This window comes from Corythoichthys intestinalis, chromosome 7, assembly GCF_030265065.1.
Source record: "Corythoichthys intestinalis isolate RoL2023-P3 chromosome 7, ASM3026506v1, whole genome shotgun sequence".
NCBI classification, from domain to species: domain Eukaryota; kingdom Metazoa; phylum Chordata; class Actinopteri; order Syngnathiformes; family Syngnathidae; genus Corythoichthys; species Corythoichthys intestinalis.
Genome location: NC_080401.1, coordinates 11,672,409 through 11,699,548, shown reverse-complemented (window position 1 = coordinate 11,699,548; position 27,140 = coordinate 11,672,409). Strand labels below are relative to the sequence as shown.

At 41.7% G+C, this 27,140-nt stretch overlaps 1 protein-coding gene across 12 annotated transcripts in view; it reads left to right on the top strand.

The window, feature by feature from the left end:
- Positions 1-27,140, top strand: part of LOC130918863 (ankyrin repeat and MYND domain-containing protein 1-like) — a 124,521-nt gene that overhangs the window by 27,818 nt on the left and 69,563 nt on the right. For 8 of the 12 annotated variants that reach the window (XM_057841029.1, XM_057841027.1, XM_057841031.1 and 5 more), the window contains 7 exons: positions 3,651-3,892; positions 4,005-4,221; positions 13,643-13,801; positions 14,805-14,858; positions 22,951-23,226; positions 23,320-23,507; positions 23,593-23,764. In XM_057841029.1, coding sequence (XP_057697012.1) covers positions 3,651-3,892; positions 4,005-4,221; positions 13,643-13,801; positions 14,805-14,858; positions 22,951-23,226; positions 23,320-23,507; positions 23,593-23,764 — 1,308 coding nt within the window. The remainder of the gene's footprint in view (positions 1-3,650; positions 3,893-4,004; positions 4,222-13,642; positions 13,802-14,804; positions 14,859-22,950; positions 23,227-23,319; positions 23,508-23,592; positions 23,765-27,140) is intronic. The other 4 variants (XM_057841024.1, XM_057841023.1, XM_057841022.1 and 1 more) reach the window with 4 other exon arrangements.

The window sequence follows — 27,140 nt, the reverse complement described above, 5'->3', positions numbered from 1 at the left end:
TCCTGGGAGTGGGGCGTAGTAGAAAACAATTGAGAAGCACTGGAATGGGGAAAGGGGGAAGTGACGTATGCCGTAAAGCAGTCTGCACATTTGTAGTTTTTTGTGTGGCAGGGTTCCTGCCAATGTTCCCTCTAATTTTTCATGTGTCTGAGCAGACACACTAGCTCCCTGAGCACACTGCGGACTATGGTGAGCAACATCAGATGCGTACACAGTGGCCACATACTAGTATCACGCCTGGATCACAACAAGTTAAATGGCGTATTAAAAGAATGAAATTACGGCAGCAATTTTCATTGGTTTACTTTTAATATAACTGTTTCGGCCCACTTAAAATGAAAAAGACAAAAATCTCGTTCATGAGATGTGTACTATGTTAAATGTGAGAGTCCTTCTTTATCCATAGGAAAAGTCCTGCTTTGCCTGGGTAAGGTCCAGTTGTAGTGTGGCTGAGTTGATAAATCATAATGAACAACCACAGTAAGAGTACAGTAAACCAAACTCCCATTTTTTTCACCACTTGTTCTATTATTTGCACATACTCCGACAGCCATTCCATCTTAAAAGAACCGCATTTCTTTTTTACTTTGGCCTGATGAGTGTAATATCGCTGACCATTCATGCCATGATAAGGGGTCTCCTAACTCCACTGTTGTTTGCACAGTGCCTATGGGCAGGACAGATATTCACACTGCCATTGCTATGATTGGATGCGCAGTGTAAGTGAAGTAAACTGTATCGTATTATTGGCTAGAAACCTGAATGGAAGCATTGATTTGGTGCATTAAACGCACAAATGGGAGCGTCCCGTTGCCGTATTGAACGCACCAATAGGATTCAGGATAGGCGCGTTGACACATGGTGAAAGCGATACAGACTAGAGATAAACCGATATGAGATCTACTGATAAGGGTGCTTCAGGACCGATACCGATAAGTAGTTAGAGGGGCCGATAACCAATTTTTGAAGCCGACATTCATTTGCAGTAGAACTGTAAAAATTGGCGTTAAAAAAATGAATAATGCAAACACTGAACTCCATTGAAATGCCTAAAGCCTGTTTATTGAATCAGACAAATAAAAAATAATAGCTCCAGAAGTGTCTGAATTTCCTAGACTCATAGACATTCCTTATAAAGCTGTAAAAGGTTAAATAAATAGCTCTCTGAAATTTTTCCAAAAAGAAGGAAAGAAAGCCCTGGTGACCTTGTCTAAGTATCCTTGAGCAAGATCCTAAACCACGCGTTGCTCCTGGTGCTGCGCCACCAGTAGGTAGATGAGGATATACACTCAAAAAAATGACTCCAGTAGGTTGTAAAGTTTACTAAAAGACAATGTGCATCTTCAGCAAGAACACATCATGTTTCCAAGGTGAGCAAGATTAAATCATGCAGTCCATACATAAACGTGAACAAAGAATGAGTAGCTAGATTAGATCATGTTGATGCAACATAATGTTAACGTGCCTTTCCAACCAATTGCAATAGTCTCGTCATTTCTCGCGAGATTTAAAAGTAGGGTTGCCAACTCCCTGAAAAAATAAGTGACATCTCATTGGTAGAGCCGGCCGGCCCAATAACAGACACCATTTAATTATTATTTTGTTTGTGAAAAGTGATTTTTTTTTTATTAGATGGGGCTTTGCAAGGCACGGGCCCAGTGAGTAAAATTCCTCAACTTAATTTTTTTCCTTTCTTTCATAATCTTATTATGCACATTTTTTCGGCGCACTGGAGACTCCAAACCGTTTGACCGACCGGCACCGTTTGAATATCAAAATGACCGGAATTCCATTCATTTTTAATGGCAAGCATTCTCCCTTCATTTTCAATGACAGGAAAACATAGGTGGTTGTGATTTTTTTACCACTTACCATTACGCCCTTTGACATTGAAGTGGCGCCTATGTAAGTCAATACCACTGACAGCTATGTACGTCCATGCCACTGACTATCATGAATGTCGCTACTATTGATGCCAATGTACTGGATTCCATTGAGGCATATATACTGTAAAGTGATGCCATTGACGGCCATTTACGTTAAAATTAGGGGTGTCAACCGATTACAATTTTTAATCGAGTTAATCACAGCTTAGAAATTAATTCATCGTAATTAATCGCAATTCAAACCATCTCTAAAATATGCCATATTTTTCTGTAAATTATTGTTGTCATGAAAAGATAAGACAAGACGGATATATACATTCAACATACTGTACATAAGTACTGTATTTGTTTATTATAACAGTAAATCCACAAGATGGCATTAACATTATTAACATTCTTTCTGTGAAAGGGATCCACAGATAAATTCTTAAAGGATAAATGTGAGTTTGTATATTGTGACTAAATATTGCCATCTAGTGTATTTGTTGAGCTTTCAGTAAATTATACTGTAGTGACTAAACTGTTCTGCCCAAATGCATGATGGGAAATGAAATCTCACAACCATGACTGTGTGTGGTGGCTGCAAATGCTATATCTTCTCTGCATTGCGTACAATGCAAGTTGTTAAGAAAAAGCTCGCTCGCTCGCTTCAATAGTAATAACTTTTGTGGGAGAGATGTCAAAGCTTTTGACAATTAAAAGCACAGTCCAAATGAATGCCTGTATCCACTCCACTCACTTGTCACTGCCTCTTAGCTATGTATATACGTTACACGGCGCTTTAGTCTGTTTGCGGCAATGCGTGAGTGGGTCGTTTCGGGCATGCGTTAAATAGTTTAATGTGAGTTATTTAAAAAAATGAATTACCGCCCGTTAACCCTATAACTTTGACAGCCCTAGTTGTGCCTTATGTTGGCTCAACATGTGTGCTTTATGTTAAAAGAACACGATTGCTAAATACTGAAGGAAAGCAATTTAATCAGGTGCAATTTATGTATTTCTTTAATGTTGGTTCAACATGTATTAAATTTGGGGTGAACATGAGTGCCTTATGTTTGCTCAACAAGAGTATGTTATGTTCGCGCAACATGAAGTGCCTAATGTTGGCTAGACATGTGTGCTTTATGTTAAAAGAACACAATTGCTAAATGCTGAAGGAAAGCAATATTATCAGGTGCAAATTCTTTCCATAATTTTTTTATGTCAGTTCAACACCCCATTTTTTTGAGTGAAGCGCTTTGAGGGCCTTAAAAAGGTGGAAAGGCGCATTACAACTCCATTTGAAAAAAACACTTAGTAGCACTGGTGCCTAATGGTGCCAATACAGCAGGTATCATACATTTATTTAGAACACTGCAAAAACTCAAAATCCTATCAAGACTTACAATTTAGACTAATTTATAACTTAACTAGAACTTCAAAATAGCTTGACACAAATGGCAATTCAATCGAAACATGAGGGAAAACACCTAACTTTTAAGTGATGTGTGTTATCAAGCGTAATGACCTTTTAGGTAAGAATGACACAAGCCGGACTAACTCCGGTGGCATAAAAGGTTTAAGAAGTCAGCAGTTTTGACCATTATGCAATACTTAAGCCCTGTCGTACTGAATAAATTCACATAATAATGCTATTTTTTAAAATTGTGTCACAGGCAGCTTAGGATATATTTGCTGTGTAATTGTATTTTTTGTGTAAGAAAACAAAACGAAAGACAACATTTTTCTGCTTTTATTTGTTCATCCTATATTTTCCATCCCCAGGTAGACACAGATGAGAGTTGGCTACCTAATGACACAAATAATGCTTTCCCTTGTGGTATGGAGAACTACTCTGCAGATGGTGACCACCTACCCTTCCCCCCAGACCGTAAACGAGAGTTTGACAAACATTTTTATGGCCAGCTGGGAGAACCTGACTCTCATGTGTATAAAGGCCACCGAGAACAATCACACAACAGCCTGCCCTTACAAGTCCGTATATTGGCTCACGTTCACAAGCACAGGTGAGGGAAAACATAAAACATTTTTACTAAAATGGTGGAAAACAACTGCCAATAATTTATATGCATACCTGTAAAGAGTTAAAAATAATCTGACTTTGTATGTATCTCTCAGCCAGCAGGCTGAAAAGTTAGACTGGGATGTTGATGCAGTTCTTTCATTAAAAAGGGACCGTTTTGGTCCTAAAGGACAGTTGGAAGTGACATCAGAGCTGTTGATCCAGCAGGCATCCATAGGAAAAGGACCAGCTATTTTAAAAATTCTTCTAGATGGCCTTGTTCATCCTGATGTAGCAGACTCTCAGGGGCACACTGCACTGATTGCTGCCACAGTAAGACCATGAATTATCGTGTTCTGTTGTTTTTCCAGATATGATTTTTGAATAACCTCGATTGACTTGTTTACTAAAATAACTCTTTGAATTAGGATTGTAAGTGTGTAATGATAGGGCTGTCCCGATCCGATCATGTGTTCAGAAATTCTGCCGATTGCGCCATTTTTCAGAGGATCGGAATTGGTTGAAAAGGATCGGGTTTTAAATTTTAAAAATATATTTTTCTGCTTCATGCTCATACACGCCTCTCACTCTCCCTCCTGCTGCTTTTCTTGGTCAGCAGTGCACTGGAGTTTGCTACTTAATGTTAACGATGATTGAAAGGTTTGTTGCTTTGATCTGGCGAGTGAAGGTGCTGTAACTGTACGATCAAAGGCACAAATCTGTTAATCATTGTTTAGTCAATCTTCGATGTCTAGAGCAGTGTTTTTCAACCGGTGTGCCGCGAGAAATTATCCAATATTGCGTTATTTTTTTCTTCTCGTCGGGCGGCGTTGCAGTAGGAGGGAAGCAGTAGGAAGAAGGTTTCGGTCGTGTGCAGATGAGCGAGGTATTGCACGCAAAAGTTTCCTTTCCAATTCATCCATCTGTAACGACTGTCAATCCTCCCCGTGTTTTATCGTATCGTATTGCTGTCGAGGACAGCAAGATGGCTGATGGCTAGAAATCCGAGTAGTTGTTGAATGCGACACTTGCAGCTATCCAACAGCGCCATGGTGCCAAGCAAGTTTAAATGTCATCTCCAAACGAAACACCCGTCGCTTCAAAACAAGCCGATGGACTATTTTGTTTGCCTTCGAGAAAACACAGAAACAGGCAACTTTTCTGAGAAAAAACTACAACGGTAAATAAAGCCCTGAAAGCCAGTTACCTTGTTGCTGAACTTGTTGCTAAATCCAAAAACTCCCACACTGTGGCAGAGACATTAATACTACTTGCCTGCAAAGTCATTCTCAGCGAGATGCTCGGCCCTGATGCGGTTAAAGACATTGCTAACGTCAGTCTGATAATTCTGAGCTTTTTAAACCTAATTGCTATCAAAAATAAAATCAGAGACTGAGAGCTGTTGAAGGGCTTCGTGTGTGTCTTTCTTGAATTCTTGCCAGGCTTTGTGTTCATCTAAACAGGCTCAGGTTTCACACTGAGTAAGTATAAATATTAAGAAATAATTAAGAAAGAAGCCGTTTTGGAACATCTTAAGTTTGTGGTGTGCCACAAGATTTTTTCCAATGTAAAAACGTGCCGTGAGTCAGAAAAGGTTGAAAAACACTGGTCGAGGGGCTGTTCTCAGCAGCGTGAGTGAATTTGAGCGGAAGTACTCGTATGAATGTCATGGAGAGTGATTAAAAGTATGGCACAATGAAAAATGTGGGTGGCCCTACATTTTGTGTTGATGCACCTTAAGAATAAAGTTAGGTGCAACAGTGATGTCAGGAATGCCGGGCAGGCAGGTGGTGTGTGGACCCAAACGCAGGAAAAGGGAAGCGAGGCAAAAAAGGCGGTGCAATAATGATTTAATGAAAGCCAACAAAAACAAAGTGCAAAACAAAGGCTGTGATGATCCAAAGAAAGTACAGAGGCAAACAAAACTGTTACTAACAAAAGACTGGGTATCAAAAACTTACTGAGGAACACAAGGGATTGGACGGCGAAAACTTGAGAATCAACGCTGAAGAGCACATGGGCATTAACATAGACTTTGAAGATGACGCAACAAGGAGTGAAAAGAAACTGGGTGCTAATATGCACACATATGCAGACAAGGGGTAACGAGACCATGAGGAACAGCTAGGTAATACAGAAGGACTCACTAGGAGCAGGCACAAGAGGTGAAATCAATGGGTAATCACAGGGACAAGTCACACTAGGAAAAAACCTAAACAAAACCTAACAGTACCCCCCCCAAGGGACGGATCCCAGACGTCCCCTAGAAAATCAAGGTCCCAAACATGGCGGGCAGAAAGGGGGCCCTGAGGAGAGAGCAGCATTAGCCCATCAAAGCTAGTCAGGCGGGCTTCGTGGTCGCCAGATATGGGCCGACCGCACGAGTTGATTGGGAGGGCACCCGTGGCGCCAGACGTTGGGCAACCGCACGGGCCGATCAGGCGGGCGTCCCAGATGAGGTAGTGCTCGGTCGTTCATGCCGCCAAGCCGTGGCAGGAAGCGGGGAGCAGCATCGTCGGGGCGAGGGTTAGGAACTTCGGCGTCTGCTGGCGGGACAGCAGCGTGGTCGCCGGCGTCTGCTGGCGGGACAGCAGCGTGGTCGCCGGTGTCTGCTGCCGGGACAGCAGCGTGGTCGCCGGAGTCTGCTGGCAGGACAGCAGCTGGCAGGACAGCAGCGTGGTTGCAGGAGGAAAAAGGAGCAGGACAGCAGCGTGGTTGCAGGAGGAAAAAGGAGCGGGACAGCAGCGTGGTCGCAGGAGGAAAAAGGAACGGGACAGCAGCGTGGTCGCAGGAGGAAAAAGGAGCGGTAGGCATGTGCACTTGACTGCGGGGAGCCGGCGCGGGCACTTGACTGCGAGGAGCAGGCGCGGGTCCATGTCTTTGGCGTGGACGAGCAAGCCGAGGCTTCCGGACGATGTTCTCTGGCAGACTGGGTGGCACATTACATGGTGAAATCGAAGGAGAGTTGTAGGAACTACGGCCCTTACCTGGGCGCCCCCGCTGGTCATCACGCGGAGGTCCAGGGTCGATGGCCAAACGGGAAACCAGGTAAGGATCCAGGGAAAAAGGCTGGGAAGGGGACGTGGAAAGAATGAGGCGTGACAAAAACTGAGAGGGTGATGAAAAGGGCATGGAATCAAAATCGGGGTCGGAGTCAGAGTCAGAATAGGTCATATAAATTGTGATCCTCCTCAAAGTCTGAAAAATCAGAGTCCAAAAAAATGTGGCGAGGCAGAACATAATCTAGGGAACGGGCGGATGGTCGTTGGTGTGTACGCCGGTGCAGGATTTTTCCCGCTGGGTCCACTATTGGTTGAAAAATGTGGTTGGGCCTACATTTTGTGTTGATGCACCTTAAGAATAAAGTTAGGCGCAACAATGATGTCAAGAATGCTAGGCTGGCAGGTGGTGTGTGGACCCAAACGCAGGAAAAGGGAAGCGAGGCTCAAAAGGCGGTGCAATAATGATTTAAAGAAAGCCAACAAAAACAAAGTGCAAAACAAAGGCTGTGATGATCCAAAGAAAGTACAGAGGCAAACAAAACTGTTACTAACAAAAGACTTGGTATCAAAAACTTACTGAGGAACACAAGGGCTTGGACGGCGAAAACTTGAGAATCAACGCTGACGAGCACATGGGCATTGACATAGACTTTGACGATGACGCAACAACGAGTGAAAAGAAACTCGGTGCTTATATACACACACATGCAGACAAGGGGTAACAAGACAATGAGGAACAGCTAGGTAATACAGGAGGACCCACTAGGAGCAGGCACAAGAGGTGAAATCAATGGGTAATAACAGGGACAAGTCACACTAGGAAAAAACCAACACAAAACCTAACAAGTGAAACCAATGCAAAAAGTAAGTGTGGACTGTGGACCCTTTTAATATATATCGCAATGTTAATTTTTACCAATGTCATTTAGGCCTAATTTATGTATATACAGTATATGGCGGAAAACAGACAATATGGGAAAAGCAGTTTCTGCTCTTGCACTCCTCTTTAAAAGAAACTGCTTCATTTTAAGCCAAAAGAACTGTTGTGTTTGATAGAAGAATATGTCTATATGTAGGCCTGTCGCGATAATAAATATTAGTGTGCGATAATTATTCTCATAAATTATTGCGATATGCGATATTATTGCGCCCCCCCAATTTTTTTTTAACCAATTTACAATAACACAGTGAGAATACAGTAGATAAATTCAAAAATACTTTTTAAATAATCGCAACTAAAAACAATAGACCATGCCTCTTAAGTAAAAAAAAAACAACAATATTGATACCGCACAGCACCACAGAATAAATAAAATGTGTTAAAAAAAAAAAAAAAAAAAGAAAAAAAAAATTGCACCTAATAACTTAAGCATTTAGGCAAATAAAAACTTTTCCCCGTCATAGCTTCTGCAATGGTGTTCCATAGGGATGCAACGATATAGTTAAGTCACGGTTCGGAACGATTTTTGATACGGGGGGTCACGATTTTCGATCCGATTCAATACATTTAAAGTGCCTGTGACACGAAAAAGCATGTTTATTTCATAATACACGCGGTATTTTATGCCCCTGAATGATATGGACCGCTTGGATGTGTGTGGAAGCGATCGCTATATTTATTTAGTTTTTTTTAATCCCGCGCCATGAAAATGAGTGACTTCCGGCTTCGGTCTTGCATTGAGGAGGAGGGCGCTGTGACGTGTACGGTAGAAGACGTCCTCTTCACTATACAGTGTACTGTTGTGTATGAGGACGAAGGATTCAGCTGATTTTGCGGATTAATACGTTTATTTTTCGCATCACGCCAGCCAATCGGCTGCAGAAAAATCATTCTGTGTGCGGTAGAGGCGTATGCGCCTTTTTGGAGTTTCAAAAGGTTCCCATTCACCGTGGATATTTACTGTGGGACCATTGGACTTACGAGGAAGTGAGTAAACATCTTGTTTTGTATTATGTCAAATACGAATACAGTGATTACAAAGTAAACACTACAAAATTCCTTTAAATAAAGGACTACTTACGTTTGATCATTAATAGGCATGTAAAAAGCTCTCCTCATGCTCATTAGCAGTTAGCTGTTAGCACGTTAGCTGCACAACAACTCCAGCTACCCTCCTCCCGGGAACGAACTGTAAATTGCTCTCCGCCGGGCGGTTTGCCGATCCGCAAAGATAATCGACAACCGGGTCGTCATGTCAAATAATCCAGGCTAGTTACGTGTGATTTTCCACTTCGAAGACTTTGAAACATCCCTCGGTTCGGGTTAGCATGTCGGCTAGCTGTCACTCCTTCTGGTTTGTTTACATTCTCCGAGGCCGGGGAAGGGAAATGACATATGTCCGATTTAGGTGTCATAAAATATCGTTCGGGAGGTGCGACAGTAAAGGTGAAGTCGACAGTTTTGATCATTATGGAGTAATTTTGCAATGTCGTCTTGGATAAAGGGATTTTTATTATTTCATATTCCATTTAGCACAAGATTGTTATTTGTCATGACCATGCCATTTATTTAGCAATTGGGGAAAATACTTGGATAAAAAGAATATCCTGTAAAAATATGGAAGTAAAGAGACAGAAACAATGACATTTTGCCGCTCTCTTCGTCGCGTTTTCCTCGTTGTGAATAGTTCCCCCTCGACGGGCTGACTGGTCCTTCTCAAGCCATTTATATAGCTATTGGGGAAAAATACTTGGATAAAAAGAATATCCTGTAAAAATATTGGAGTAGAGAGACTGAAACAATGACATTTTGCGGCTCTCTTCGTCGCGTTTTCCTCGTTCTGAACAATTCCCCCTCAATGGGCTGAATAGTAAAACCGATGAGCCCAGTCTACCGCTGACGTCATCCACCTGTTGGGGACGCTAAAGCCCTATAATGGTAGGCGTGGCTAACCGGCAGATTAAAAGACTAATTTCTCGTCATCTGCGCTTTGCTAAATTGTTGTATATAGTCTAATCGTCTCAAAATATGATTCTAATTCACATAATAATGCCATTTAAGACTTTTTTTCTGGTGTCATATGCTCTTTAATGCTCTGTAAAAAAAAAAAAAAAAATTATATATATATATATATATATATATTTTTTTTTTTGCTAGCGAGCAAAAATTAAATTGCCATCATATAAACATGCATTTTAGTGCATAATATTTACTGTATGTGCTTACTTCTTACTGATCTGAAAAATGTTTGTACAAAAGTGCTGAGAACAATCTTTACTGTTTGTAAAGTGAGGCAAGGCACACTGTTGATTGCTACAGCTTTCTTAGCAGCTAGGTTTACAACATGAGCAAGACATCCTATTTGTGGTCCGAATCCATCTGTGTCACGTACTGAATTAACAATATTTGCAACATTATCTGTAGTCACTGGTATGGAATGATTTGGCCTTCTTAACTTCCATTCAGTCATGACAGTTTAGAATTCATTGATGTAGTATATGGACTACGTAACCCATAATCACTCTGTGCTCACGTAGCCAATGGCATGGGACGTAGGACATCTAGTGTGCCATTTCATGATATCTAGTGTGTGCGCGCATTAAAAAAGTTACCAAGCGCCGCTGAAGTCACGTCTGCTCATTACTACACAACACAAGCATATGACACAGCGCTCTTAATTTCATTCAACTGTTTATTGTCAAAGCGAGGTTGTTCGTAGCAGCCTAGTCGGTAACACTAGCCACGTTTACATGCTGACTTTTATTCATACTGATTCAAATCATTCCGAATGGAAATTTCAGATCAGCTGTTTACATGTCACTTCATCTATTCCGATCAAGCGTTTACATGTGTCTGCCTTTATTCCGAAAGGACGTTTGACAACTGCCGTCTGACATGCGCAGATTAATCAAAACAAAGCGTCACGTTGCAAAACATGGAGATCGATCGTCAGAGTGCTGCTGTTTGAACTTTAACCCACTTGTTGTGTTTGTGGGGTCGTATCCGCGTCTGCTGTTTTTCTCTTTTGCCTTGTAGTAGCCGATTGTCAGCGTTTTCCACCGGTTTCTAATCTGGTCAACGCTCCGGTCTATTCCGGCTTCGTGTAACCTCTCGTGAACTTTTTTAAATAGTTCACTGTTCCTCGTTTTACGCCCGTCTAAGCGAGCTATTATATTCAATTCTTTTAAAGTTTGAATTAAATACAATCTTTCCGCCGGACTCCAATTAGGTGCGCTGTGCTTGGAAGCCATGTTGCAAGTGACGTTACTTACGTCACCAAGTGACGTCACCACGTCAGTACGGAGCATGTGCAGAAAGAACGCAACCAGACACCATTCCGCTTCCCTGTTTACATGATATAATTTTACTTCTAATCGGTTTGGGAAAAGGAATATTCCACCCCTGTGAATTGGAATGAAATTCCATTCGGTTTGGGCCTGTTCATTCCGAATGAGGTGTTTATATGGAACACATTTATTCGGTTTGAACATTTAAACCGATTGTAATTGGAATATTTGGCTCCATGTAAACGTGGCAAATGTTTTGGCGGACTTCGTTGTAAATATCCGGCGTTGTGCCGAAAAACAGCCACCCGCGTGAAATGTCACTCCTGACGGGAGCGCCCACACGTCAACAACACCGGCGCGCTGTAGATGGTCCACAGTCACTCCGGAGCACTGATGCGGCCGGTATACGTTGAACAACAGGATATAATGGGAACGATTGGCTCCGGCGCTAGTTTTTGCCGGACTTGGAACGAAGATGCATTTTGGGCAGTTGGTAATGAGGAATCCGAACTTTTAACAGCATGTCTGCCGCACGCGCGCACGCACGTGCACGCGAGGCGATAAATCGCAGCGGAAAAATTACCGCCTTCATTTTTATATATCGCGCGATAAATGGAATTATTGCATATTGCGACAGGCTAATCTATATGATGCCATAGCAGATTCATGGAAGATTATTAAGCCCCTGAAATATTTTTAATTTGTCCGTTTCACCATGGAAACCCCCGTTTACAGACGTCGCGCAACCGCTTATGTTTCAACCCAGCCATAAAAAGAAGCTCAGTAATTATATTTATTATTTGAAATGTCTGTCATTTTTAGCTTATAATATCTAGTTTAAAAAAAAAAAAAAAGACTAAAAAATTGTTATTTTATCATATTTTAAACTTTTAAACAAATTACATCACAATGAAATAAATGGTGTCTGTAAAAAGGTAACGGATATCTACCTCATAACTATGGCTTAATTGTATTTTTTTTTTGTTACTGTCGCATTTTCTCCGATATGTTAGATGATAAATAATCCATCCAAACAAAGAAAAAAAAAAGAAAAAAAAAAGTTTAAAAGCGTAAATATATGAAAAAGAACATCTTGACCACTCCGTGATGTGTGCGATTTCTGCATCGGGACCCTTGTTATGTTACCATGTTTCACCCATAAAATCCCCCAAAAATTCAGCTGTGGCCATTCACAGCTGTGTCATGACACTCATCCGTACATGCTACATGGAGTTTTAGGATCGAAACAAGGTAAGTACGCAATAATATCTTGTTAAAGTCGTGGCGTCTTAAATTTTGCTCTTTCATGCTCTCACCTCCAGATAGGGTTTCGCTGTTTAGAATTTTTTTTTTCTTAAATGCCCATCTGTTCAAAATTTTTTTGAACATTGAAAATTGAGAATTTAAGCTTTCCAATGATGTGTCACACATGCATATCGGACAATTTTGAAAGTTGGCCAAATTTGGGGGTCTCAGAGCGGAACTTCAAGTCACATTAGTGTTTTCTGCCATATATTTATTTTTTTTAACGGCTAAAAAGTGACACTGTTCCTGCGGGTCCTTAAAAGGTTTTAGAATGTCTTCAATTCAAAATCCAGATATCATATTGCAGTAGGTATTAAATTTCCAGAAGATGCGTTTAATGCCGGCGTTGCTAGCTTCCATTAAAATAGTGTTAGCTCACTTGCTGCCATTGACGGCACGAGGCATCTAATTCATTTTGACTGGATTGGATGTCAAGCGCCGTCAATAGCACTGAAACTAGAGAGCATTCACAGCCAGTCTTTAGTGTGCATTTACAGGTCACCTTCTGTTCATTTTAGGACATTTTACAGGTGACTTCCTGTTGATTTTGAGTCACTTCCTATTAAACTGGGACATTCACGAGTCACTTCCTAAAAATACTTCCTTAAAATGCATTAAATTTGACTTTTGAAACGGTGCAAGAACCCTGTAACAAAATAATCCAGAAATACAATGGCATTGCCAAAAGATACAAAGACATATGTTTTATACTCCGCAACACTCCTGGGAAAATTAGAAGAGGAAATACTTTAAAAAGTACAGTACCGTAACATGTTTGGATCTTTTCTTCAAAAAAAACAAAAACTTTATTTTTTTCGGTATCTGATCGGGACTCAGTATCTGCAGATCAGGTGACTCAGACTCTGACTTGAGTGCAAAAATATGCGATCGGGGCATCCCTATGTAACAGTATTTGTATGCATGCCATACTGTCACGGTACAGGTACACGGTTCGGTCGACGCAGTCAGAAGGAGAATATGTTTGTATGTCTTTTATAAGAGCTGCTTTTTAGCTATAACCTATAGAACAAACTTTATTTGAAATGTTGTGATTAAAAAAAAAGACGTTTTGTTTTCCCTGTTGCACCAAGCCTGTACCGAACTGTGACCCCCGTACCGTGGTACGTGCTGAACCATGACTTGTGTGTACTGATACACCCCTATTGGTTGTTATAATCTCATTTTGTGGTTATCTTTCACATGTTTTGTTATCTTCTCAGGTTAACTGTCATAATGACGTAATCCAGTTGCTGTTAGATTTGGGTGCCGACATCGACAAGGTGAATTGCGAGGGGATGTCGGCCTTGTCTGTTTGTCATGTACTCTACTATCCTTTTCAGTCTCTGTATACGTTTGCAGGACTTACGTGCACAACACAAGTAAGACTTCATTACTACATTTTTCTTGCAATAATTAAGTGAGAAAGAAATCAGGGCCCCTGTGTTTTCCTCTAATACCATATTTTAAATAAAAAAATATATATATATACCGTAATTTTCGGACTATAAGCCGCTACTTTTTTCCTTCATTTTGAATCCTGCAGCTTATTTGTTGATTTATTTGGGTTAATAGGTAACTTTATTTGACAGCAGCATCATGTCATGAGTCTATGAAAAGACCATCATAATTATGACATGACACTATCATGGGCATTACTGAATGCTTTTGTCTTAAAGTGTCATCCAGCAAATTATGTCACTAACTCAATGTACGTCCAGCTTGGATCTTTTACATCCATTCAAAGTGAGACAATTTGCCGGATAACACTAAATGACATCTGTTATGGGCATTCATTAATGCTCAGGACAGTGTCATGTCATAATTATGAATGCCTTATGGTGCCACTGTCAAATATAGTGTTACCCTATACCATAACTAGCAATTAATGAAACAACTGGAACAGTAACTGAATACATAATTAGCACAGAACATGAATTTTGACTGTTATTTACTTCTGTAGCACTGCAACGCATGCTAGGAGGCATTTTGGAAAACAACAGTGTCAACAGTAGGTGGCAGCAGAGGTTGACTGTCTCCCCCAAGGGAGCAGTGATGGCCAAATAAAGCTTTGCAGGCAGTTGATTCAAAGCTCATGGTGGTTCATTTGGTCTTATGACAGTCGTATGATGCCACTGTCAAATAAAGTGTTACCAGTTAATATCTTTTGGTATTAATATCCTAAAATACAGTGAGAACAGCTGCGGCTTTTAGTCCAATGCGGCTTATCTATGAACAAATACTGTTTTCGTGCCACATTTGATGGGTGGCGGCTTATAGTCAGGTGTGCCTTATAGTGCGAAAATTACGGTATATATCAATATTTTTTCTATAATATAAAGTGCACAAACTATAGAAACTGACCGTCTTATGTGCATTTTATAGGCTAAAGAGACCAAGGTATACACAGAGGGAGATGAGGAAAAGGCAGACAGTAAGGTAAGATTAGAGTTTAAAACACTGCAAAATGATACATATATATGTAAAGATGAAAATGGGATGATTTTTTTAGGATTACAAAACGTACCCTTATTACGCGCACCATCATTTAATGAGATTATTTTCATTAGTGCTGTCAAATTTATCGCGTTAACAGGCGGTAATTAATTTTTTAAGTTAATCACCTTAAAATATTTAACACAATTAACACATGCACGGAATGACCCGTTCATGCATTGCCTCAGTTTACAATGACACCGTTTTAGCACACTGAGAGCGAAAAGGTAGAGAAATGCGCAGCGCCTTTTATTGGCTTAAGCTTTGGCAACTCTTTCACAACAATTATAAGTATTGTGGTGAATGACGTGGGAAAGAATGACAGGAGACGATCCTTTTCTTAACACGCTTAATTGAACATAACGCAGAACATATTGTATACCATTTGCAGCCACCACTGACAGTCATGGTTGCCCAACTTCCCATCATACATTTGGGCGGAACACTTAAGTCGCTACAGTATCATTTAATGTAAGCGCGACAAAATTAAAATTCCTATATCTCACACGAGACGAGTTTGTTCTTAACACGCTTAATTGAACACAACGCAGAACATACTGTATACCATTTGCAGCCACCACTGACAGTCACGGTTGCCCAACTTCCCATCATACATTTGGGCGGAACAGTTAAGTTGCTACAGTATCATTTAGTGAAAGCACAACAAAAATAATATTCCTCTCTCTCAAAAAAATAATGTTTCACAAAAAGAAAAGCGCTCAATGCAAAGAGAACTGGCATTCCCAATCAAAATAGCTATGCAAAATACACATAAAACTTACTCAGACTTTGCCTTGGCTAGATCTGTAATTAATTTAAAACTCGCCACTGACACCTTGTGGTGTATTTCAATCACTACCTTACGTAGTTAAAGATACTGTGGAAGAACGGCAGGGAGCCTGATGTGACGTCACCATTTGGCGACGTCAACAATGGCGAGCTATTAGTTTATTTTTTGATTAAAAAATTTTACAAATTTTAATAAAACGAAAACATTAAGAGGTTTTAATATAAAATTACAAAAAACTTGTACTCAAATGTATCTTTTAAGAAATACAAATCTTTCTATCTGGATCCCTTTAACAGAAAAAATGTTAATAATGTTAATGCCATCTTGTGGATTTATTGTTATAATAAACAAATACAGTACTTATGTACAGTATGTTGAATGTTTATGTCCGTCTTGTGTCTTATCTTTCCATTACAACAATAATTTACAGAAAAATATTGCATATTTTAGAGATGGTTTGAATTGCAAATAATTACGATTAATTAATTTTTAAGCAGTGATTAACTCGATTAAAAATCTTAATCTTTTGACAACCAAAATTTTCATACATAAGGGAAACATACCTGTCAACCCGAGGCAGTTGGCAATCTTACAAATAGTGACGTATGCCCTTACAAAATGGTGACTAATCTTACGTTTTATATAGCGTGCAATATGAAACAAAAATAAAACTCAATTTTTAAAATATGAATTTATTGGTAATACTGTCACAAATAACCTGGTGCAATCAAAGAACAATCAATATCTTCAGCTACACCATGACAGGGATGCACCAAAGGACCCAAATGCTCGACAGTTCAATCCAAACAAAGGTTTATTTTCCAGTTCATAAAGTTCAAAAAGGGCAGTTAACAAAAATTCACAGCAAAAGCTGGACATCAATCAACAAAAATTCACAGCAACAGCTGGACCTCAATCAACTGAGTAAATTTCACTAGTAACAAAAAGGAATTGGATCAAAAACATGAATCGTTGTCAAAATAGGGCCTCACACAAGGAGGTGATACAGGACGTGGCAGGATAGCTGACAAACCGACACTGGGCAAGGTTAGAAGCAGGCTATTTATACAGAGGGTCACAGGTGGACACAATCAGCCTGATTGGCAAGGGCAGGAAGTAAAGTTAACTCAAAAAGGCACACCACTACCAAAATAAAAGGATCTGACATGAATCAACACAAAACGTTAAGACCTTAGAGACGTGACACACCAATATTACTAAAATTTAACTTTATTATTATTATTATTTAATTTTATTTAGAAATTTAAAACTATTAAGAGGAATCCCAGATACTATATTTATGCGTTTTTCATACGCTTCTATAAACTTGAGTAAAATTACCGTGTGTAACAATATTTTGGTAAACGAAATTAATAAGGTCAATCGATAAAATTAACTTACCGATGCAACCTTTGAGTCAGGGAACATTTCTTTTGGTAACTCTGAGAAGTGATCAGCAATAGTTGCAAATTGTGTTCGGCAACAAATGGGCTGAATAAAATCGCCGCTTTTGTCACAGCATTCGATGAGTGCGTGGTTTTGTTTTGCGGTAAAAATTGTTCATTGATAGGCTTGTAGCTTTATAGTCTGCAGACTGCATCTTTATGACCTTTGTCTCGAAGTGCTTTCTGAGATCGTAGAAACCTGATGCCGTAACTTTAATGTTCAATCCACACGGCACGCAAAATGAAGACTGTGGTCTTTTCGAAGACACTTTTATCCATCCAGCATATTCACAGTGTGTGTCTCCCATTCTTGTAGATGGCATCCGTGGGCAACAGTTTTTGTTTTCTGACGAGCTGTTTCGTCCATGTTTTTATCACGTTTGTAACAACTTAGTCGATTGCGCATCACGAAATGGTAGCGGATGTGCAGTCACGTGATCGGAAGAAGCAGACGCAAAGCTCAACACGCAATTCTCGCGAGCAAACCGCTACAGACTAATTCGGTGCATTGTCTCGTTGCCGAAACGGTGACAAAGTCAGAACGGAGAAAAAAAACGTAATACAAGAAAAACGTACAGATTTTGAACGTATGGTGTACACATTTAAAAATCAGTGCTCACTTGTACAAATTACGCCGAAACTGTACAACTATGGGGACACCAAATGATAAAGTGCGTTAGTGCATAAAATGTAAGAACTAGAACAGAACTAGAATTCAAAATTGACAGTGTGCCTTATAATCCATCAAGGATTATAAACAGGGGTGCACATAAGTGGTCCACATGCGCGCATGCGTACTGGACGTAGACAAACGCGCTGGCCCTTAACGGCTTCCATACGCTTTTGCGTACCGATGGCTGACCACTGTATTTGCGGCGGACACGAGAAAATAACTTCTCAAAATGTCAAAGAGGCAGGCCACACTGAGTAATTACTTCAGTGTTCCACCACCCCCGTCAAAAGACAGACAGACGACAGAGACGTCACCGGAGCTACCAAAAAAAAGGACTTTTGCTGAAAAGTGGCTACAGGAGGTGCCATGGCTAGAAGCAAATGATGCTTGCACGGAAATGCGGTACAAAATGTGCCGTGAGAATCCCAATGTCGCCGATAAGAGCAGCGCATTTTATGTAGGGTCAAAGAATTTCAGCCATCCAAACTTTGAAAAGCACGGAAAAAACAGAGCATGTGGCAATTAAGCAAACTATCAATGTCAAACAGGACCCCACTCGCCCTATGGACAAGTGGTGGAATAGGGCGGAATAAAGGTAATGAACAGCGACATGCACTGACAAACGTGTTTTTGCTCGCATTTTACAAAGCTAAACATGCACATTCAATGAGGTCTTATGAGGAGGACATCCCACTTTTAAAAAGGCTTGGAGTTAATGTGGGAGCTGCATAATGCCCTTTATTTTGAATTGGTGCTTTTTAAGGTGGAAAAGCGCTATATAAGTATAACACCATTTACCATTTATTTCTTTACATTTCACTTCAAAGTCATGGCAATTTTGTTGTGCCAGTTGATGTTATTCAAGAATTAATTGTTAATATAATTAATTAAAGTTAATTGGCTCTAAGTAAAGCTTGTCATAAATTTATCTCATCAGGCGGGTCGGCTCTCAAGCTCAATGAGGACCAAGTCACATCTCCAGGTCCTCCTCTGAGAACCTGGGCAAAAAAATTATGTGCACCCCTGATTATAAAGCACACTTTAACTTTGGTACAAGGACCACGTTAAAGGAACACTTGAAGAACTTTGGCTTCTTCAATAAAGCTGTTTTTGGTGACTGAATAATCATGCATTTGGGTCCGTGTTGCTTCCTTGTCACCTAATCCCGACACAGATTTTAACCCCCAGCGTCACTCTAAACCTACCCCTCTTCCGAACCCAAAAACATTTGAAAAGATGTAAACTTGTATCAATAGTGAAGTAAATTACAGAATGACACTTAATGACAACTGTCGTGAGCATTCATTCATATTGATGTAATTATTATGACGGTCTTAAGTTTTCAAATTAAGTGTAACAAAGAATTTCATTCAAAAGCATTCTGGTGACACAGTCCCCCCACGCTCCAAAAAAAAAAATTTCCCTCCAGAGAGTAAGGGCACTTTCACATTAGACCAAGAGGACCAAGATCTGGTTGAAGAGCTACCGTGCAACAACACTTGCAAGTGACTTGTTGAAAAGGTTCATCATTCACACTGCGCCAACCGAACTACCCCCACTCCATCCCTCTGGGAAAAAAGGAGAAAAAACAAACCAAAAATGGAGTGTCTGGTGCAGGCATTGGTTTCCCTAACACTGTAACAACGACAAGGAAGTAGCCAGCTTCATTGGGTTTTTAATCCTTTATTTTAGGACTTGTGCAACATAATACAGCTATTGTTCGCCTTAGGCGAAGCCAACAACAACAACATACATAAAAAGTGAAAGCATCCTGCACCTCTCTCAACTCTCACACGGTGCGTTCAGGAAGAGCATGCAAAACAAACTGCCACATTAGAACCCGATTCTGTGTATCAGATGTAATTGCCCTATTGCAGCACAACAACATTTAGCCATGTTTAATCGTGTGTCCTCTTGCCATTGTTATGCTATGTAATAGTGTGCAGGCTGTACTTCCGCTTCCAAGGATGCACTGAGCGTAGCGCCACAGCCTGGAGCATCAAAGCTCCAAGCTGTGGCGCTGCATGTAAAGTAGCAAAAGCGCACTCTTTTCCGGTTGCATTCACAAGCGAAGCAGGGTGCGCTTAAAACGGACCAAGACCCACGATTTTTGAGCGGACAAGAGTTCGTTTGTGTGGTCTGAACTAGAGTTCGGATGCGCCTTCACATTTAGAAAACGAAGCGCACAATCTGAGGAAAAACAACGCTGGTCGGACCAGTGATAGTGTTAAAGCGCCCTAAAATGAGATTTCTACTCATGGTACCAACAAGGTGTTGCAATCAACGAGAAATAAAAGAAAAAAGGTGGTCCAGGGTAGGCATGTACCGGTTACCGATTTCAAGGTTTACCGTGGTATGAAAACGTCATGGTTTCAAAACCACTAAAATTTTCTGTCATACCGTAGTACGGTATTAGCTATTTTTTAATGTCCCAAAAATGCAGTGAGAAATCCGTGGCATGGAGCGGCAGCGCTCACCGCTCCCCTCCGGTTGCTGCTCTGTCCTCTATCTGTTAGTGACACTGCATCTGAGCTTTTTTTCCCCCTCAAAATAGACAGTCGCTAGTATGGGAGTACTTCGGCTACCAAAAAGATACAGATGCCAGCGTCTTAGAGGAGGAAGGACAGCAGGACCTCCAACATGATTTCACATTTATGTGACCATCATCCGTCATTTTACACAAGATTTAAGGGAAGTAAACGCTCTCATGTATGTTTCTTATCAACACTCCAGCGTGTTTAGTGTGTCTAGCGATGGCAAAACAAACACTATAATTTAAGCTTGTTAACAAGGCAGATAACATTGCCAGTTAGCATGCAAAGGCGGCTAACTAGTTTCCTCTCTACCATTCGCCTACTTTTTTAAAGTCTTACGCTATTGTAAACATCTGTTCAAAATAACATTTTCATAATCCAGCCTGTGGTGTTTTTTCTCTGGCAACTTTCTGTGTTGAGAGAGGGTGGATGTGTGTATAATGTGTAAATAATGACACGAGTCATACACACGTGCTATGTCTCTTGCTCTCGCTCTCCATTAATATTCAACTAATTAATATTAATAGAAGTAGTGGTATATGTTTTACATAAAATCAATTTGATCATATTTTGTTTAAGTCCACCTCTACATTACCAAGGGTTCTTGTTGTAATGTTGAGCAACTTGAGCTGTGAATTTCGTCTGTTCTATTTATCTAAATTTTTTAAAAAAATATTTCAATTATTTATTTTTTGTTATCTTATTTATTTTAACATTATATTCATGTTGCCAATTTGCAAATATGTTGTAAAAACTAAAAAAAAATCCTGTCCAATGGAATAAAGTATTTATATATTTTTTATCCCATACATCTCAAAATAACACATTTTAGAGCTATATTTGCAATACCGTGAAACTGCGGTATTTTTGCTTAAGGTTATTGTACTGTCAAAATCTCCTACCGGCAGATGCCTAGTCCAGGGATTCCCCTAGGATTTTTTTAAGCTGTGGTGGTGGGTTGCATCGGAGTCGGACAGCCTCACCATGTCGTGCCACGGCGAAATTGCGTCATATCATGACAAATGAGATTTTTTTCCCCACATTTTTTTCCATGAAGAACCAAAACAAACATGTATTCGGAATATTTCATTAGCTATGCTAATGTTGTGGCTCTCAGCTATGGCACATGTATGTAAAATGCGTAGCTGATTACTTTAATTTCTCCTAGCAATAGTACGACCTTACATCTCGTAGTCCAGGGGTCGGCAACCCAAAATGGTGAAAGAGCCATAGTTAACCGAAAAAAATTAAAAGCCTTGTATAAGCCATACAATGAAAGCAACGTCAGCTGTGTGTATCGATATTAGCTATATCAGCCTACTATCAAAATGACTAAGTTGGCTACAAATACATAATTAGCCTTCATGATTAAATATTTATTTTCCCTGCAGTGAATCCTATAGAGAATGACGCGCACCAAATGACTACTCTGTTGTATGATGCCACCTCAAGTTTAACTTCATTACAATATTAATGAATTGAAAGAATGTTTGTGTCATGTTTTCCTTCCTACAGAAACCATATTAAACGAAAAATATATTTTCCTCTCCCCTCTTTTCAAAAATCTTTGAAAAAGCTCCAGGAAGCCACTAGGGCAGCGCTAAAGAGCAGCACGCTGCTCTAGAGCCGAGGGTTGGAGACCTCGTCGTAGTCCTTCTTTTTCCTTTTATTTGGCCCTAGTACGTACTACATTACCACAATTATAATAGTCCTTCTGTTAACTGACCCATTTGAAGGAGAAGGCGGTGTAAAGAGTTTTACTAGTTTCGGTGTGAAGATGAATAGTTTTTTTTGTTGTTCGTGAGCTACATTTCCACACAAATGCACATCGAGGTACCATTAACTTAGCAAGGAGAGGTATGAGAGCCATTTTCCAAGTGTCTCAGAGCTCGCGAAACTTAAAAATAAGCGCATATATCAAAGTTTCGTCAACCGTGATTGCATATATCTGTCTGCCGTAACAGCCGGATAGCACAGATAACAGTACGCCTGCCCCTCTGCTATCGGATGCGTTGTTGACGTTAGTGCGGCAGCGCTCTGAAAATAGAGCTAGGCTCTATTTTGGGCCCCGCTTCTTGCCGCAAATTCATTCAGACTTGGCCTTCAGTCCAAGACGGCCGTCCACCGCTCACTTTTGTCGAAAAGTCCGATCCAAACTACTGTAATGCTCCAAATATAAGGAAGAAGGAGAGGAGTCAGTATTGGCTTACCCACTTTATTTTGGCAACAATAATAAAGTAAAACAATAACAAAATAACAGCAGGCTGACGCAACAGGCGACCGCTATCTCCACTATCTCGCCCGTTCCCCCATTTTTTCTACTCGCTTCCCTACTACGTATCAGCTCCCCAGTCCGATTGTCTCTTAAGCATAGTTACAAACATTACAATACACAATGAATAGGTTGCCCCTGAACCCTTCACACTAGGCTGCCGCTAGTTTGAAACGGCCTTAAAAAAATAAAATAAAATAAAAAAAACATCTCATTTGCAAGGCGTGGCAGCTTTTATTTTGGTGTGATGGTACGCCACAATCTTGTTTATGTAGGGGAAACCCTGTGGTCTAATCGTTTTTTCAATGGCTTTATTTCCAGATGACATCTCCTACTATGTCTCATCAAATTAGGCAGGCGGAGCCAAGCAAAGGCTCTAGTTGCAGTAAGAGAATAAAAGGAAAAGCAAGGAACAGAAGAGAAGATGGCAAGTTAGAAGGTGGTGATAAGACAAGGGAGTTTTATGAGGCTGAAGGGAGAGACGACAGTGGGACTGAGGACAAGGTCCTGCTTTCAGAACGCTCAGTTGAAGTGAAAGAGGGTCATATTGTATTGGGCAGCGTGAAGTGGAAGGAATATTTATCCAAACCTGCAAAGGTACAGACCGCAAAAAAACTATCCCTTCAAAATCCAATCCATTTGAATCAGCTCGTTATACTTACTGCATTTTATTGATGCAACTCTTTGCAGCAGGACACCAACAAAAATGTCAATGCAGGACACGCTTTTGACTCTGGGTGCTGCATGTACAACTACAACATCCATGTCACTGAGAGTCTACTGCAGGAAGCAGCCGATGCGTTGAGCCATGCTTGGTTTCAGCAGAATTCTGGTGATACTGAGGAGACTGTTCGCAAAATGGCTGCAATGAAATTTGAGTATGATGCTTCCATTTTTCGTTTCTCGTCCTGCTTTCCCACTCCTTTTATTCATATCGATTTATTGCATTGATTGTTTTACTAGGCACCGTGTTCGTTTGACCACACTGAATCTATTACTGGATCGAGGAGCTGACCCAAACACCTCAAGAATCCCCTTACCTGTCATCTTTTTGGCCATTTTGGCAGCAGATACTAACACTGTCAGGAAACATTTACTATGTGGAGCACGAACAGACATTTCCCTCCCTCCTAAGGTAGCTTTCCACCATTACTGCCATAAAATGTTTTCAATTTTGAATAAGGTCCAAATGCTGAATTTACCCTAATTTTCGGACTATAGGGTGCACCTGACTGTAAGCTGCACTGCCCAAAATTCACAAAATCTGAGAAAAAAAATCCACATGTACGCCACACCTTTGTATAAACTGCAGGAGTTCATTTCTTTATATGGGATATTTATATAGAGAGACATTACACAGAAATATTTGATTGATCAAAAATCTTCATCAACCAAATAAACACATCAGCACGCCAGTCACTCGGGGGAGCCAAACACCACAAGTCCCACTCATGTTCTCTGAGGCAGTCGACCTTCACGACATTTACTCAGAAAAAAAACTGAAATCACTTAACCTTGCTTTCTCAGCTTGAAGTGGACCAAGTCCTCCTAAAAACCACGCAATGGCATCTGATGATCTGACATGGCTAATGGCTGACAGCACTTGCCCTAGCATTGCAGCTTATTTTTAGCACACTGTGGAATACCGTCTTTTTAAAATCAAAACAAAGTCAAAACACACAGGACAAGCCTTACTCTTTTCTTTTGTAATGGGATGGGATGGGCAATCAGTCCTCTGAGTGCTGGATAAAAAACGGGTCTTTTTAAAATCGTTCTTTTGTAGCAGCATATAGCATCAGATGTAGTCCTATCGAGTTGGTGAAGTCTGACGAAGATTTTGACAAGGTTTGTCATGGCAAACTTCCATTATTTTACAATGTCTTACTATCCATAGTTAGTCCTATATAGCCCTTCTGTAGTTGCAGCAAGGGATTCTATTGACAGTAAGTCGACATGTACCTGAAATTAAACTAGTTTTTTTCATAAAAGGAGCCAATGGAGCTAACTAATTAAGGGTGCATTTGGAGAATAGAATACACACTTTGAGCACACTCGAAGAGGCAACGTCACAATTAAGGAATCACAAGTGGAGGAGTTTAAGTATCTTGGGGTCTTGTTTACGAGTAAGGGTGTGAGGCAGTGGAGGATTGACTGTTGGATCAGTGCAGCGTCTGCAGTGATGCGGACTCTGCAGCGGTCCGTACTGGTGAATTAGAAGCTCAGCCAAAAGGCGAAGCTCTCGATTTACCAGTCTGTCTACATTCTGGTTCAAATGTCCCCTGGATGCCTCCCTGGAGAGGTGTTCCGGGCATGTCCCACCGGCGGGAGGCCCCGGGGTTGACCCAGGACACGCCAGCGAGAGTATGTCCTTCAGCTGGCCTGGGAACGCCTTGGGATCCCGCTGGAGGAGCTGGTTGAAGTGGCCTGGGGAGAGCGAAGTCTGGGCTTCCGTTCTAAAGCTGCTGCCACCGCCACCTGACCCCGGATAAAGCAGTAGATGATGGATGGATGGACAATGGTAATATTTGTCTTTGACTTTTACTTTTTGTCACTGAAAAACACGGGAAAAACAATGGCAATTTCTTTCTTTGCCTTTTGTTACGGTGGCTAGATGGTGTGACCCAAAAGCACAGCAAAGGGAAGTCAGAAATCCAAAGTCCAAGATGTGTTTATTAAACAAAGGAAAGTTTGTGAGAAGTGGCGGCTCTGCAATTTTCTTGAATGTGCTGGAAGGCTGGGTTGGCTTGGTATTGCTGTTGAGAAAATGAGCGCAAATGAGTCATAAGGTGAGCAAAATGGTGGCCTGTACTTTTACCATGCGTGGTGAAGTGAAGCTCTGGCTTCAAATGTGCAGACCGGTCTCTTATAGTGGAGGCAGATGTGGTGATTGGTGACAGGTGTGCAGAGCAGAGTCAGTGGGGAGAATGTGATGAGGTGTCAGTCGTAACAGTACCCCCCCTCCGAGGGGCGCCTCTTGGCGACTGACCAGCGGCATCAGGGTGGGGTAAGTCTCGAAGGAGAGAGGGACACCTGATGAGCTGCTTCAAGATCCAGCAACGTTCCTCCGGCCCGTAACCCTCCCAGTCTGCCAGGTACTGAAAACCTTCAGTAGACGCTGGACCTTCCATTGGGGATGCCCGTCAACCATCTGAGGCGGCGGAGGAGCTGTGGCAGAGGGCATGAGAGGGCTCCAAGAGACAGGCTTGATCTTAGAGACGTGGAACACCAGATGCATGTGCTTCATGGCGGCAGGGAGCTTGAGGCGAACAGCGGTGGAACTCAGAACACTGTAAATTGTACCCTATTATATCTTGGAGCTAACTTCTTTGATGACACTTGGTGCAGCAGGTCGGCGGAGGAGAGGTAGACCTCTTGTCCGGTCTGGTATACTGGTGCAGGGGTACGGCGACGGTTGGCCCCACGGCAGGAGCGCACGTTCGCACGTAGTAGGGCGGAGCGGACCTCCCCCCACACCCGTTGGCAACACCGCTGGACTGAGAACAAAGGGGGTTGATATCCCAGAGAGGCATCAAACGAAGACCTGCCAGTGGCGAAACAGGTCAGGGCATTGAGCGAATATTCCACCCATGGCAGATCCTTGCTCCAGGAGGTTGGGTGAAGAGCAGACACACAGCGGAGGGCTGACTCCAGGCTCTGGGTTCGTGCGTTCAGCCTGTCCGTTAGTTTGAGGGTGATACCCAGAGGAAAGGCTAACAGCGTCACCAATACCTTTACAGAAGGAACGCCAGACCTGAGACGTGAATTGGGGCCCCCGGTCGAAAACAATGTCGCAGGGAAACCCATGGAGCCGGAACAGATGCTGGGTAAGGAGTTCAGCCATCTCAGCAGAGGTAGGGAGTTTTGGCAGCGCCACCAGATGCACCGCCTTTGAAAATCGATCCACCACAATGAGAATAATGGTATTGCCCTGGGAAGAAGGAAAACCTGACACAGAGTCCACAGCAATGTGAGACCAAGGGCGATTGGGCACCGGAAGAGGACACAGAAGGCCAGCTGGTGGCTGATGAGATGCCTTGGCTCTGGAGCAGGTGTCGCAGGCAGCGACGAACTCCCGGACATCCGCCCTCAGGGTCGGCCACCAAAACCTCCGGCTCAGGAAGGTGAAGGTACGTTGGTATCAGGCATGGCAGGCAAACCGACTGGAATGGCCCCACAGAAGCACCCGGGATCGCATCAAGTCAGGTACGAAAAGCCGGTTGGGGGGACAGTTGCCAGGGCTCAGCCTGTTGGGCCCATTCGACCTTGGCTTCAATGTCCAGGGTCACCACCCCTACAATCCGGGAAGCAGGAACGATGGGCGTTGGCTCGGCAGAGGACTCCTCGGGTGCATGGAGACGTGACAGGGCATCAGCCTTGGTATTGCTGGAACCAGGTTGGTAGGTAAGAGTGTAATTGAACCTGTCCAGGAACTGTGCCTGGTGGGAGTTGAGGCGTTTGGCGGCCCGGGTGAAGGTCAGATTCCTGTGATCTGACCAGACAACAATGGGTCC